The sequence below is a fragment of the Myotis lucifugus genome, unplaced genomic scaffold, assembly GCF_000147115.1.
Source record: "Myotis lucifugus unplaced genomic scaffold, Myoluc2.0 scaffold_833, whole genome shotgun sequence".
NCBI classification, from domain to species: Eukaryota; Metazoa; Chordata; class Mammalia; order Chiroptera; family Vespertilionidae; genus Myotis; species Myotis lucifugus.
In genome coordinates this window covers 104,000-118,750 of record NW_005871881.1, presented here as the reverse complement: position 1 = coordinate 118,750, position 14,751 = coordinate 104,000, and the positions used below count along the sequence as shown (strand labels likewise).

At 48.0% G+C, this 14,751-nt stretch overlaps 1 protein-coding gene across 1 annotated transcript in view; it reads left to right on the top strand.

Annotated features, from left to right (window-relative positions):
- Positions 1 to 14,751, top strand: part of LOC102439945 (serine/threonine-protein kinase WNK2-like) — a 118,748-nt gene that overhangs the window by 75,113 nt on the left and 28,884 nt on the right. The window contains 2 exon segments of the mRNA XM_023747294.1: positions 12,656 to 13,479; positions 13,832 to 13,901. Coding sequence (XP_023603062.1) covers positions 12,656 to 13,479; positions 13,832 to 13,901 — 894 coding nt within the window.

The following is a 14,751-nucleotide window of genomic DNA, read 5'->3' as shown; positions in this document are numbered from 1 at the left end:
GGGGCTGAGGGCCGTTTGCAGGCTGGCTGAGCCCCCCAGTGGGGACCCTCACCCCATGAGGGTGTGGCCAGCCTGGGTGAGTGGCTGATGGCTGTTTGCAGGCTGGCCACAGCCCCCAGCCACCCAATCTCCCAGTGGAGGCTGGCTGGAAGCAGGTATCTGGGATTTATTTAGCTTCTATAATTGAAACTTTGTTGCCATGAGCAGAGGCCTCAGCCGGCTCAGGGCTGGTGGGAAGCTTGGCTTCCTCCATCGCCTGGGCAACCAAGCCTCCTGCTTGCTCCAGCTCCGTGGCTGCCATCCGCCATCTTGGTTGGGTTAATTTGCATATAGTTGCTCTGATTGGCTGGTGGGCGTGGCTTAGGGCATAGCGAAGGTACGGTCAATGAGCAACTTTGTCTTTTATTCGTGTAGATTTATTTTTTTAGAGCAAGTAGAAGGGAGAGGGAGAGACAGAGAGAAACTGATGTGAGAGAGACACATCAACTGGTTGCCTCTCACACATGCCCTGACCAGGGCCAGGGATCAAGTCTGCAATTGAGGCACGTGTCCTTGACTAGAATCAAATTCAGGACCCTTCAGCCCATGGGCTGATGCTCTATCCACTGAGCCAAACCGGCTAGGGCCAGTATATTGTTTTAATTGTTCTATTTTATTATGCTGTTGTTTTTCATCTCTTGCTGCACCTAATTATAAATTAAGTTTTAACAAGTATGTTACATATAGGAAAAAACATAGTATATCTAGGGTTTGGTACTGTAAGGCAATTTCAGGCATCCACTGGGGATCTGGCGATGTGTCCCAGGCAGTGGAACTACTGTACATTTAAGAAGAATATCTGTTAATCATTTTAAATGTTTTACCATATGTTTCCAGCAACTTCCATTGTATCTTTGAAGATTTATTCCCAAAGCGAACAGGTCAGCCTACTAAGCCCTAACGAAGCCACTGACAGACCTGGTGAAGGGCCTGGCCCTGCCTGGCAGAGGGACCGAGGGGGAAGCAGCATTGCCTGCAGGGGCTCAGTTTTAAAATAAGAATGTGTTCATGTATTACTTTTTCATTTTGATATAGCCAGTTAATTGGGGGAGAAAAACCCTTACAAAATAAATCTTAATTTTCAGTAGGGTTTAGTGATTAAAAGGACATGCCTGCAGTTAAACTCTAGTCCTTCATCTATGCACCAACCTCAGGAAACCTTCCAGAGCCAGTTTCTTTATCTATAAATAAAAGAAAGAGGAGGTGGCCACCTCCAGGGATGGCAGATCTATTGATTTGGATTAACTATTCACTGAGGATAACCAAAAGCTCGCCTGTGAAGGTGTCTGGGAAATGTGCAGACTGTGGAGAATGATCAGGCAGGGGTCCAGAGAGGACGGAGCCCTGGGATGTGAGCCCAGTATTGGTCTGTTCCCCTGGGGCGTTTTCCATTCTTGAGGATGGCTGAGAAGTTGAGCACTGATGCTTCGCCTGGGGTAAGGGGCCCAGAACTCCCGGCCAGGAGGCGGGCCCTGCTGGAGTACTGGGCTGCAGAAGCAAGGGCCGCTGGAACGAGGCCGAGAGAGGGGCTGCTTCCAAGCATGGTGCCCTCATGAAGGTGATTTCAGAATGCCGCGTGCTCAGGCAGAAGTACAGAAGTTCTTTTTACACAAAGGCGACACCATTCTGGACCCAGTATTTGGCACATCATAAAAAGTAACAGGTCAGAAAGTCCTGGTTCTGGATAAGATGGTGAATACACAGCCCATCACCCCTTTCCTCCACTGAACCTAACTATACACCTGGGTCCATTGATGCAGGGCACAGACCTTTGCGGACTCAGGAAATCTATAGCAGAGGCAGGATGGGGAAGCACCCAGAATTCCAAGTACCATGGAGCTGGTGGCAAGCTTAGTGTTTCCCCTCTGGTGTCTCCTGACCTTGGCTCAGGGCAGCGTGAAGATTCGGGTGAACTCTGGGTGCAGAGAAGCTCCAGGAGATACCCTCTGGTTTCAGCCCACAGAGCAGAAAGGGTACTTTTCAAGCTCTGAGAGAGCTGTGTGGATCCCTCTTTCGCATTCCCTCTCCTCCTCCTCAGCTCACAGAAGTTCTGAGGGGCAGCGACAGGTAGCAGGAGACAAACCTCGGGAGGGGAGCCTTCCTCTCCACTGGGTGGAGCTGGGGCTCACAGAGTTCATAACCAAAACCATTACTTTTTTCTCTCTGACCTCCTGCCAGTTAGTCCTGCTTCTCACAATTGTGCGAGTGGATGGTTTCTCTCCAGAGGTCTGTAAGGGGGGTTCCAGGGAACCAGGAAGTACCAGGGCAACCATGGAAAGAGGAACTTGGGAAAGCAACCTGATAAAGCTGTTTTCACCTGTGCATGCATGGTTCTGATCCGAATTAGCATATACAGAACTTTGAGAACTGAGCTAGTAGATGGATTCTCACCTTGGTCCTAAACTGGTCCCTGGATGATACACACGTGTTTCAGATCAGATTAGTATAGCAGAGACACAGATAACTGAACTGACTGTGTAGCCACAGCTCATAGCAGGCTGGTTGCAACTTGCAACTTAAACCTAACCAGGTCAATTGCCTGCTAAAGCAAAAATAACATTTCCGTAGGATTTAAACAGACTTAGAATCTCATAATATTATGCAAAATCCAGTCTAATCCAACCAAATCAATGCAATCCAAAAGTATTCGTCAAATGAAGAACCATAGAAATGTCAACTTGCATGGAAAAAGATGCCCATCACATGATAATGGCAAGATAACATAGATGTTGGAATGATCTGACTGACAAAGGCTTAAAAGCAACTATTATAAAAATGCTTGAACAAATAATCATAAACATTCTGGAAACAAATGTAAAATAGAAAGTATCAGCAAAGAAATAAAAGATATGAAGAAGAGAGCAATGAAAATTGTAAAACTAGAAATTAGAATACCCAAACCTATCCCATTAGAACTTAGAAAAAGATCCAAAAAAAATGAACAGAACTTGTGGAACAAGAAAAAAAGGTGTAACATTTGTGCCATCAAAGCCCCAGAAGGAGAGGAGAAAAGTGCAGTGCTTAAAAAATAATGAAATAATGCTGAAAACTTCCTAAATTTGGTGAAAGACATAAATCTACAGATTCAAGAAGTTGAGTGAATTTTAATAGGATTAACCCAAATAAATCCATATCTGGACACATTGTAAACTGCTGAAAACTGAAGACAAAACATTGTGAAAGCAGCCATAGAAAAATTACGCTTTACCTTTAGGGGAATGGTCATTCAGATAGCCATGGAGCCATGGCGTCCAGGAGGAAGTGGTGCTGTATTTTTAAAGTGTTGAAAGCATCAACCCAGAATTCTGTATTCAGGGAAAATAGTCTTCGGGACAGCTGGAGTTTGAGGATTGGAGAACTCTGCCCAGATTGAAAAGACAGAGGGAAAGAGACCCCTGAGAAGATAATGGGACGGAGTGACACCAGCAAGATGGCAGAGTAGGAGACACCAGCCCTCATCTCCCCATAAAAACAACAATTAGCCACCTATCTATATAAGGAAACATCCCTGCGAGGGATTAAGAGTCCAATTAAGAACCTGTGGGAACACAGTAGAACAAAAACAAAGAATAATTGCACAGAAAGACTTGCTGGGGAGATGGCCTTAGCTGAGCTACCAGGAGACAGCTAGGAACAAAGAGGGCTGGTATCTGTATCAGTCACATGGTCTGCTTTTGGAGGACCCATCATCCTCTGCTGCTGAGGAGCTCTGCAGCCCCCAGAACAGCCCTGGGCTCCATACAGCTTTCAGAGCAGAGGACCCACATTGTGACTTGGCCTGGAGCCCACTGGCCTGCTTTGCAGAAGACGTTGGCAGCTTTTGCTGTCAAGGTAAGCAACAGCCATTGCTGCCACGGACCCTCCAGGGAGGGAGATGCTATTGCACTCTCCCCCCACCCCCCCAAAGAGCTTCTGCTGTGCTATCCTGGACCAGGCCTGCCAGTTGCCTTCCCCAACCCCCTGCAGACCCCTGATCCCAGAGCTCTGGCTGCTTTGGGTGCACACATGCTTTATTCCCCAGCTCCACGGTAGCTCCATACTCGTGTACCCCAGACACTGGAGGCCCTGCTGCTGTGGACTAGCCAGCACCCAGAATCTGGAGTTGCCATCACTCTGTGAGCATCTGCACTTTTAGACTTCTGCTTTGTTTTTGCACCATGGGGGCCTACACATCAGACACCAGTGCAGCCACTACCACAAGAGTGCCCACATCTGGACCTGGTGCCAAAGGGGATCCCCTTAGCCACAACATCCTCATGGGAGAAAAAGAGAGCAGAAGGTGCCCAGAAGCCTTCACCACTGAAGACCCCAACAGCCCCCACAGCCACTTCAGCCAGTGGTTGAGGACACCTGAGGCCTTTGCCAATGCTGATCCCAGCTGACAGAGCTGCACAGAGCCCCGTAGCCGGAACCACCCCATCCCATCTGGTGTCCTTGCACCTACTTGCAAGTGAAGGTCTTTACTCAGCAAAATCAGTCTCTAATGACTAGAAGGGATGACTGCACCATCAGATGCACAGATATCAACACAGGCTACGGGAGACACAGAAAAGCAAGGAACCATGACACCACCAAGTAAGCAATAATTCTTCAATAAGTGACCCCCGAAGAATTAAAGATCCATGAATTGCCAAAAAAATCAGCATAATATACTTTAAGGAAGTTTGGTGATCTTCAAGAGACAATTCAATAAAATCAGGAAAAACAGTATATGAACAAAATGAGAAGTTCAGTAGAGAAATCCTATATAATAAAAGCCTAATATGCAAATTGACCGAACGGTGGAACAACCTGTGGAAAGACCAGTCGCTATGACACACACTGACCATCAGGGGGCAGACGCTTGATGCAGGAGCTGCCCCCTGGTGGTCAGTGCGGTCCCACAGGGGGAGCGCCGCTCAGCCAGAAGCCGAGCTCACAGCTGGCAAGCTCAGCGGCAGTGGCGGGAGCCTCTCCTGCCTCCGTGGTAGCACTAAGGAGCAGCTAGCCAAGCGGTAAGGAGCAGCGAGCGAGCAGGTGGGTGGTAAGGAGCGAGGAGTCCCGGACTGTGAGAGGGTGCAGGCTGGGCTGAGGGACCTCCCTCCCCCCACCAGTGCACGGATTTTACGCACCAGGCTTCTAGTAGAAATAATAAGAACCAAACAGAAATTCTGGAGTTGAAGATACAACAAATGAAAGAAAAATGCAATAGAGGGCATCAAAAGCAGACTTGATCAAGCAGAAAAAAGAATCGGTTTATTTGAAATTATCCAGTCATAGGAGCAAAAAGGAAGAAGAGTAAAAAATGTAAAGAAAGGCTATGTGAATTATAGGCACCAGGAAGCAAGTGATACTTGCATTATGGAATCCCAGAAGGAGAAAGCACAGAAATCCCCAAATGTAGGAAGAGATATACACATCCAGGTATATGAGTCTCATAGGTCCCCACACATACTCAACCCAAAGGAGACTTGATCAAGACACAGTAACATAAAACTATCAAAAAATCCAAGACAAAGAATTTTGAAAGCAGCAGGGGAAACCCCCACTAATTCATATCTTACTCGGGAATGTTTCAAGGCTTTCCGCAGATTTCTCAGACACCTTGCAGGCCAGGAGAGGGTGGAAATAATATAATTGAAGTGCTGGGAGGATAAAACTGACACCCAAGGACACTTCAATTGGCAAAACTGTTCTTCAGAAATGAAGTCAAGGCTTTCCTACGTTAAAAAAAAAAGTTGCAGGAGCTCCTCACCACTGTGTCTGCCTCACAAGGCACGCTAAGGGGAGCTCTTCAAGCTGAAGGGAAAGGACACCAGTTAGCAACATGGAGACACAGGAAGGATGAAATCCACAGGTAAAGCACATGTACCGTCATTCAGAACAGTAGTATAATGGTTGTGTGTAAACCACTTAATTCAAGTAAAAAGGTTAAAAAAGTACTTAAAATAATTATAGTAATTTTTAATGGGTACACAATATAAAAAGATGTACATTGTGACATCAAAGGCATTAAATGTGTGGGAAAGTAAAAGTGTAGAGTTTTTGTATGTAATCAAAGTTAACAACTTAAAGTAGACTGTGACAACTATATTTTTAACATAAGCCTCATGGTAATCACAAAGCAAATACCTATAGTAGATGCACAAAATATAAACAGTGATTACCACTGTGGAAAAAATCATCTAATCACAAAGGTACACCATGCAAAAGAGGAAGAAAGGAACTACAAAACAGCCAGGCAACAACAAAACAGCAATATGTCATAAGTTCTTACTTTTCAATAATTACTTTAAATGTAAATGGACTAAGGTCTCCAATCAAAAGATATAAAGTACCTGAATGGATTAAAAACACAAGATAAAACTATATACTCTCTACAAGAGACTCACTTCGGCTTTAATGACACATGAAAGTGAAGGTTGGAAAAATATATTCCAGGCTGATGTAAACCAAAGACCAGGAATAGTTATACTTACATCAGACAAAAATAGACGTTAGGTCAAAATTTGCATAATAGATAAATATCATTTTATAATGATAAAGAATCAATTCACCAAGAGAATATAGCAATTGTAAATATATACACGCCCAACATTAAAGCACCAAAATATATTAAGCAAATATTAACAGATTTGCAGGCAGAAATAGACGGCAATGCACCAATAGTAGGGACTTTAATACCTCAACTTTCAACATGGACAGATCATCCAGACAAAATGAATAAGGAAATATTGGACTTAAACACCATTTAGAACACATGGACCTAACAAGTGCACATGAAACCTTCTCCCGAGAGGTACTGTATCAGATCACAAAACACGTCTTCACAAACCTGAGAAGGTTAAAGTCACATCAGGTTCTCTTTTCCAACCACATCGGAGATCGGCAACAGGAAGGCTGGAAAATACACAAATGTGTAGGAATTAAACAGCACACTTTGGAATAACCAGTGGGTCAAAGGAGAAATCAAAAGAGAAATAAAAATATATCTTGAGAAATGAAAGTGGAAACAGCATACTGAAACTAATGGGATGTAGCAAAAACAGTTTTAAGAGGAAAGTTTAGACCACATTAAGAAACAAGAAAATTGCCATAACCAGTTTGGCTCAGTGGATAGAGCATCGGCCTGCAGACTGCAGGGTCCCAGGTTCGATTCCCGGTCAAGGGCATGTACCTTGGTTGCGGGCACATACCCAGTGGGGGGTGTGCAGGAGGCAGCTGATCGATGCTTTTCTCTCATCGATGTTTCTGACTCTCTATCCCTCTTCCTTCCTCTCTGTAAAAAATCAATAAAATATATATTTTTAAAAAAAAGAAAGAAACAAGAAAAACTTAAAACAACCTAACTTCACACCTCAAGAACTAGAAAAAGAAGGACTAAGGCTTATAGCAGAAGAAAGAAAAAAGATAGGAGCAAAAATGAATGAACTAGAGATGATAAAAATGTAGGAAAGATCAATGAAACTAAGAGGTAGTTTATTGAAAAGTTAAACAAAATTGACAAATCGCTAGACTAAAAAAAGGACAAATAAATAAGATTAGAATCGAAAGAAGAGACATTACAACTGTAATACAAAGAATCATAAGAGACTACTGTGAATAATTGTAATCTAACATATTTGGTAACCCAGAAAAAAATTGTGTAAATTCCTAAAAGCATTGTGCAACCTACCAAGACTGAATCATGAAGAAATAGAAAATCTGAATGGACCTATACCTAGTAAGGAGATTAAGTCAGTAATCAGTAATGTCTCAACAGTGGAAAGTCCAGGACTAAATTACTTCACTAGTGAATTCTACCAAACATTTAAAGAAGAATTAATACTAGTCCTTCTCAACCTCTTTCACAAATAAAATGGAAGAGGAGGGGACACCTCTAAACTCATTTTACCAGGCCAGCATTACCATGATAACAAAGCTAGATGAGGACATGACAAGAAAACAAAACTATAGGCTAGTATCCTTGATGAATATAGATGCAAAAATTCTCAACAAATATGAGCATTATAAACTCAACAGCACATTAAAAGAACCATACACTATGATCATGAGATTTATTCTTGAGATGCAAGAATGGTTGAATATAAGCAAAAAAACAAAACAAAACAAAAAACAAATATGATACACCACATTAACAGAATGAAGGGTGAAACCACAATCATTTCAATAGATTCAGAAAAAAATACTTAACAAAATTCAACATCCTTTCATGATTAAAAACTTTCAACAAATAAGGAATAAAAGAAATGTACCTCAACATAATAAAGGCCATATACATAAGCCCACAGCTAACATCATACTCAGTGGTGAAAAGCTTAAAGTTCTTCTCTGAGGTTAAGAACAAGACAAGGATGCCCACTCTGACCACTTCTATTCAACATTGTGTTGGAAGTCCTAGCCAGAGCAGTTAGGCAAGAAAAAGAGCTAAAATGTATTATAATCAGAAAGGAAGAATAAAATTGTTTCTGTTTGCAGATGACATAGTCTTACATACATAAAACCTTAAAGTCTCCACTAAAGTGGTTAGAACTAAGAAGTGAACTCAGTGAAGTTGCAGGATACAAACTCAACCTGCAAAAATCAGTTGTACTTCCAAACACTAACCGTGAACTACCTGACAGATGAATGAAGAAAAGCAACCCCGTACAGTAGCATAAAAAAACAAACTTTGGAATCAATTTCACTAGGGAGACGAAGCCCTGTATACTGAAAACTGTGAGACCTTAGTGAGAAAGACGGAAATAAATGGAACGCTGTCTTGTGCTGTCGGGTTGGAAGAATTAATATCGGTAAAATGTCCGTACTCCCAAACCTTCTACAGAGTCAATGCAATCCCTGTGAAAATTCCAATTGCATTTTTCACAGAAATAGGAAAAACAACCCTAAGTTCATTTGGAATCACAAAAGACCCCACAGAGCCAAAGCAATCTTGAGAAAGAACAAAGCTGGAGGCATCTCATTTCCTAGTTTCAAATTCTGTTGCAACGCCATAGTAATCAAACAGCATTGTACTGGCGTAAAAGCAGACACTTGGACTAATAGAATAGTGAGGCCGTGCGCGTGCAGTCACTTAACCTGTGACAAGGGTGCCAGCACACATGGGGAAAGACGGTCTCTTCAGTAAACGGTGCTGGGAAAGCTGGATCTCCACATGCAGAAAAACGAAAGTGGGTCCCTACCTCTACCATGAAGGAAAATCAACTCAAAATGGATAAAAGACTTAAACGTAAGACCTGAGACCATAAAACTCCCGGAAGAAAGCAGGGGAGCCTCCTGGATACTGGTTGTGGCAATGATTTTGTTGTTGTTGTTGCATCTGACAATAAAAGCACAAGCAACAAAAGCAAAACTTGGAAGTGGGACCACGTCACACAGAGAGGCCGTGGCACAGCGGAAGTGGGACCACATCACACAGAGAGGCCGTGGCACAGCGGAAGTGGGACCACGTCACACAGAGAGGCCGTGGCACAGCGGAAGTGGGACCACGTCACACAGAAAGGCCGTGGCACAGCGGAAGTGGGACCACATCACACAGAGAGGCCGTGGCACAGCGCAAGTGGGACCACGTCACACAGAGAGGCCGTGGCACAGCGCAAGTGGGACCACATCACACAGAGAGGCCGTGGCACAGCGCAAGTGGGACCACGTCACACAGAGAGGCCGTGGCACAGCGGAAGTGGGACCACGTCACACAGAGAGGCCGTGGCACAGCGCAAGTGGGACCACGTCACACAGAGAGGCCGTGGCACAGCGGAAGTGGGACCACGTCACACAGAAAGGCCGTGGCACAGCGGAAGTGGGACCACGTCACACAGAAAGGCCGTGGCACAGCGGAAGTGGGACCACGTCACACAGAGAGGCCGTGGCACAGCGGAAGTGCCATCAACAAACGAAAAGGCAGCTGCGGGTGGGGTATTAGCCTCTTTAGATATAAGAGGCTAATATCTAAAATATGGAAGGGCCTCGCAGAGCTCAAGAAAAAAGAAAACCAATAATCCAATTGGAAAACGGCAGCGGACAGGAGGGGGCGTTCCTCCCAGAAGACGCAGACGGCCCCTGGGAGGGCGCTTGGCGGCACTGACGTCAGGGAAATGCGTGCAGTCCGTGCCGAGCGTCACCTGGCGCCTGTGAGGGTGGCTCTGTTACAGAAGACAGTAGATGAGCCCTGGCCGGTTTGGCTCAGTGGATAGAGCATTGGCCTCTGGATCAAAGGGTCCTGGGTTCGATTTCAGTCAAGGGCACATACCTTGGTTGCAGGCTTCTCCCCGGGCCGGGCCCTGGTCAGGGCTGGTGCAGGAGGCAACCAATCGATGTGTCTCTCACATCGATATTTCTCTCCGTCTTTCCCTCTCCCAACTCTCCCTAAAAATCAATGGGAAAATATCCTTGGGTGAGGATTAAAAAAGAGAGAGAAAAGCAGTAGATGACGTGCTGGAGAGGATGTGGGGAATAGGGAGCCCTAGTCCCCACTGTCGATGAGAATGTATATTGGTGCAGCCACTATGGAGGTTCCTCAAAAAATAGTCCTACCTTTTAACCCAGCAGTCCACTCCCGGGTGTGCAGCCAAAGGAAACGAAATCCCTGTCTCGCAGAGATGGCCGCACCTGCGTGTTTATTGCAGCAGCATCCCAACAGCAAGACGTGGCAACAGTGTCAACACTTGATGGGGTAAAGCAAATGGGGTAAATCTATGTACAGTGGGAAATTCTCCAGCCTTAAGAAGAAGGAAATCCTGCCGTTTGTGACAGTATAGAGGCACATGGAGGTCATTATCTATGGGAAATAAGCCAGAGAGAGACAAACACTGCATGATCTCAATCATATGTGGAATGGGGGGGGCGGGGGGGGATAAAGTCGAACTCAGAACCAATGAGAGAAATGGCGGTTGTCAGAGGCACAGTTTGAAGGAGAAGCATTTGACCATCTCAGTAGATGGAGGAAAACATTTAATCAAATTCTACATTCATTCATGGCTTTATTATCTTTTATAGGACAGTACACCTTTATCTAAATATCAAAACAAACGCACAACAAAATTCTTTCTCTCTGTGTAGCTGCGGTAATGCCAACGGAGAGCGGTGAGGCAGGATGAGAATCGGTGGAGTTCACGTGGTGTGGTTTGCTGTTCTGCAGTGAGAGTGCCCCCTTGTGGTGTGTGTGTGTGATTGTTTGGATGAGAACTGGGAGGAGGAGTGCAGGACACAGCAGCGTCTCAACTGACTTTCCTGGCTGCCATTAAGGCAAACTATTCTTACCCACAATGCAGCAGTTTTTACTAAATAGATGCTCCTCGGTCTGTTGCATGCCTTTGGTTTATTCCAAAGTCCTGGAATAATTGTTGTTTTCAATACGTATTTTGTCCAGTTTTATAGTTGTTTTGGGGGGAGAGGATTTGCCAGCCTTTTTACCCACGGTTGCTGGAACTCAATCATTTAATTTTTACTTGAACTGATTTTTTTCTAAGCTCATGTTTTCATATTTATGGAGTCTGTATTATCTGCCCAGGGTTGCCATGACAAGGTGTTCCAAGCCAGGTGACTTAAAACAGCAGAAATGTCTGTTCTCACAGTTCCGAAGGGGGAGACTGAAATGCGGTGCCAGCAGTGCCGGGCTGCGGGGCGTCTGCGCGGTGCCGCCCGGTCTGTGGACGCATCCCTGCATCTGCCTCTGTGGTCCCAAGACTCTCCCTCGTGTCTGCACTTCGTCTTCCCTGTGTGTGTCCTTTAGTGACTTTAAATAACAGGGACCTAAGTATTTTTATTTTAAAAACAATAGGAAATTCTCCCTTGCTGCTGTGTGGAGTGCTTTCTCTCTGAAAGACCAAGATAAGGATACACATCATCCCCACTTCCCCTCAGTCCCCTCCTGGAGGTGCGGAGGGGAGGGTCAAGGAGGGCGGAGGGAGAGGAGAACGGGAGAAAGAAGTAGCAAAAAGAAGGAAAAGCCACAGGACCGAAGAAGCCTAGACCGGCCTCACACAGTGCGACCTGAATTCTGTGGCCGGGACAGCGTCACCCTGGCGCCCCCGGGGCCTCCCTCTGCCGCCGAGTTTAAGAGCGCGCCCTGTCTGCTTCCTGTAAATGTTTAAGGACGTGTCATGGTGGTCAGACAAAAGCTTTATTTCTCGTTTGAAGAAAATGCCATTCATTTCAAAACAAGGTTTTTTAAAGCAAAGTTTTACTTGGAGTCGGTACCAACTTAAGGCATCCACTCTTCTATTACCTGTCCAATATTGCCAACTCTTTAAGTGGAAATAAATACATACTTCCTACCATGTAGTAAGATGCTCAGAGCTGAATGGTGATTCTGATTTCTTGATGTAACTCAGTGTTGGTGTACATAAAAGGGGAGGTTCCATTTTAACATTGTCACTTTTTATTAAAAATTTGGACAGAATAAGATACCTTATCTTATCCTAAGAAGCCCTTGCTATAGCATTTATTGTATTGGGGCAAATTATAATTCAGGGAATATGTGTGTTCAAAGTTGCCCTGTTTTGAAGCTGATGCATCAGAGAAAAGGAGAGGAGACCAGTGTGTGGGTGCTGCCGGCGCGTGCAGGGCACGTGTTTGGCAGCAGGTGCCAGGTGACCAGGACCAGCGGGCACAGAGGCGCCTCTTCTGTTTCTTTCAGACCCAGCTCCCTGCAAAGACCAGTTGTCCTTGAAGGAAAAGCCCAGCGCCCCGGCCGATGTGCAGCCTCCGCAGCCACCAGGCTCCAGGGACACCCCCGGGGGCACACCAGCGCCTGCGGTGCCATCCTCCCCTCCTGTGACTGCTGTGCCCCAGGACATGGCCGCACCAACCGCCAGCCCCAGGCCAGAGCCAGCGACGGGGGCTGCCGTGCAGGCAGGGGCCCCAGTGACCTCTCAGGGGACGGCCAACGAGTGTGATGCCCCCCAGCCTCCGGCAGAGACTCGTGATGCCCAGCTGGCTGCTAGGCCCCGGGATGTGCCCCCAGCGCCCTGCGCCTCCCCTCCAGAGGCCCCCCTTCACCCCGCAGGCCTCGGGGGGCCCGCCTCAGCCAACGAGGCCAACCCCCAGATGGATGCCCCGCCAGCTCCGGCCCCTGTGCCCAGTGCCTCCAGCGAGACCCCTCAGCCTGCCCTGGGCCAGTCCCTGCCTCCTCTCCCTAACGCGGTGGGGGCCGCCAGCCTGGCTGCCCCCCAGCTCCCAAGCCCTCCTCTGGGGGCCAGCACCCTCCCCCAGCCACTGTCTGCCTTGGAGTCGGACGGGGAAGGGCCGCCTCCCAGGGTGGGCTTCGTGGACAGCACCATCAAGAGCCTGGATGAGAAGCTGCGGACCCTGCTCTACCAGGAGCACGTGCCCACCTCCTCAGCCTCGGCCGGGACCCCGGTGGAGACGGGAGACCGAGACTTCACCCTGGAGCCCCCGAGAGGGGATCCGCCCTGCACAGAGGCCTCCACGGGGGACCTGGCCCTGCCACCCCAGCTGGTGGTGAGTGCTGGCCTGGCCAGAGGTGCCATCCTGGGCCAGGGGTCCGGGTGGGGGTAGGGCCAGCTCTGGTCTGGCCATGCAGCACCGCCTCCCTCCAGCCGGCGCTCCTGCTCCGAGACCCACCTCTGAGCGCGACCTGCCCAGTGTGTTTTGCAGCAAGTGGCCAGTCTGGGGGGCGCAGGGTGTGGTGTGCGAGTCAGACCCGGCGGCAGAGACTCATGATATGTGTGTGGAGCGCCTGGGCCGCCGGCTCCAGCCTGGAGGAGACAGCGTGGGTGGGGAGAGCTTTACAGTTTAGCTGCAGGGATGGCAGCAAGTGAGGCTCCTGGCTCCTCTCTATTTCTTCCCGCAGCTGGACCAGCCCGGACTGGCACCTGGGCCGGCAGCTGCGCTGGAGCAGGCCAGAGCCTCGCCAGGGACAGGTGATGAGCCCAGTCGCCGACCCGCCCCAGGGCCCGGGGGGCACGGTGCACCCCACCCTTCCTCCCCAGCGCCTGCGTGGGGACCAGACAGAGCAGAGCCCATCATGGTGCCTTAGTACGTGCTCATGCGCCAAGAGAAAGTCCACAGTCTGTGGGCACGGCGGCCCCTCCCTCCGCCTGGCGGGGTGTCAGCCTGTCAGTGCAGCCAGCTGACGCGGCGCCACCTGCATGGGTTTTGTCGCATGTGGGTCTTGGCTCAGGCCAGACTCCCACACATCAGCTCGCTCTACTCTTATCATTCACTCCTCACAGCAGTTCTGGGAACGCGGCTCAGAAATACCAGGCTGTGCTCCCATTCTATAGAGGGCAAACTGAGGCAGCCTCGGTGACCTTCCCTAGACACAAGCAGCAGGGCCAGGCATCAGCCCTATTGATCTGCACCTTCCAGGGCCTCATGAGGCCCGTTCATACCAGACCCTGTCAGGGAGAGCGGTGACACCATGAGGTGGGAGAGGTGGCAGGGAGGGAGGTGACACCATCAGGCGGTAGAGATGAGAGGGAGAGCGGTGACACCATCAGGTGGTAGAGGTGAGAGGGAGAGCGGTGACACCATCAGGTGGTAGAGATGAGAGGGAGAGCGGTGACACCATCAGGTGGTAGAGGTGAGAGGGAGAGCGGTGACACCATCAGGTGGTAGAGGTGAGAGGGAGAGAGGTGACACCATCAGGTGGTAGAGGTGAGAGGGAGAGCGGTGACACCATCAGGTGGTAGAGGTGAGAGGGAGAGCGGTGACACCATCAGGTGGTAAAGGTGAGAGGGAGAGAGGTGACACCATCAGGTGGTAGAGGTA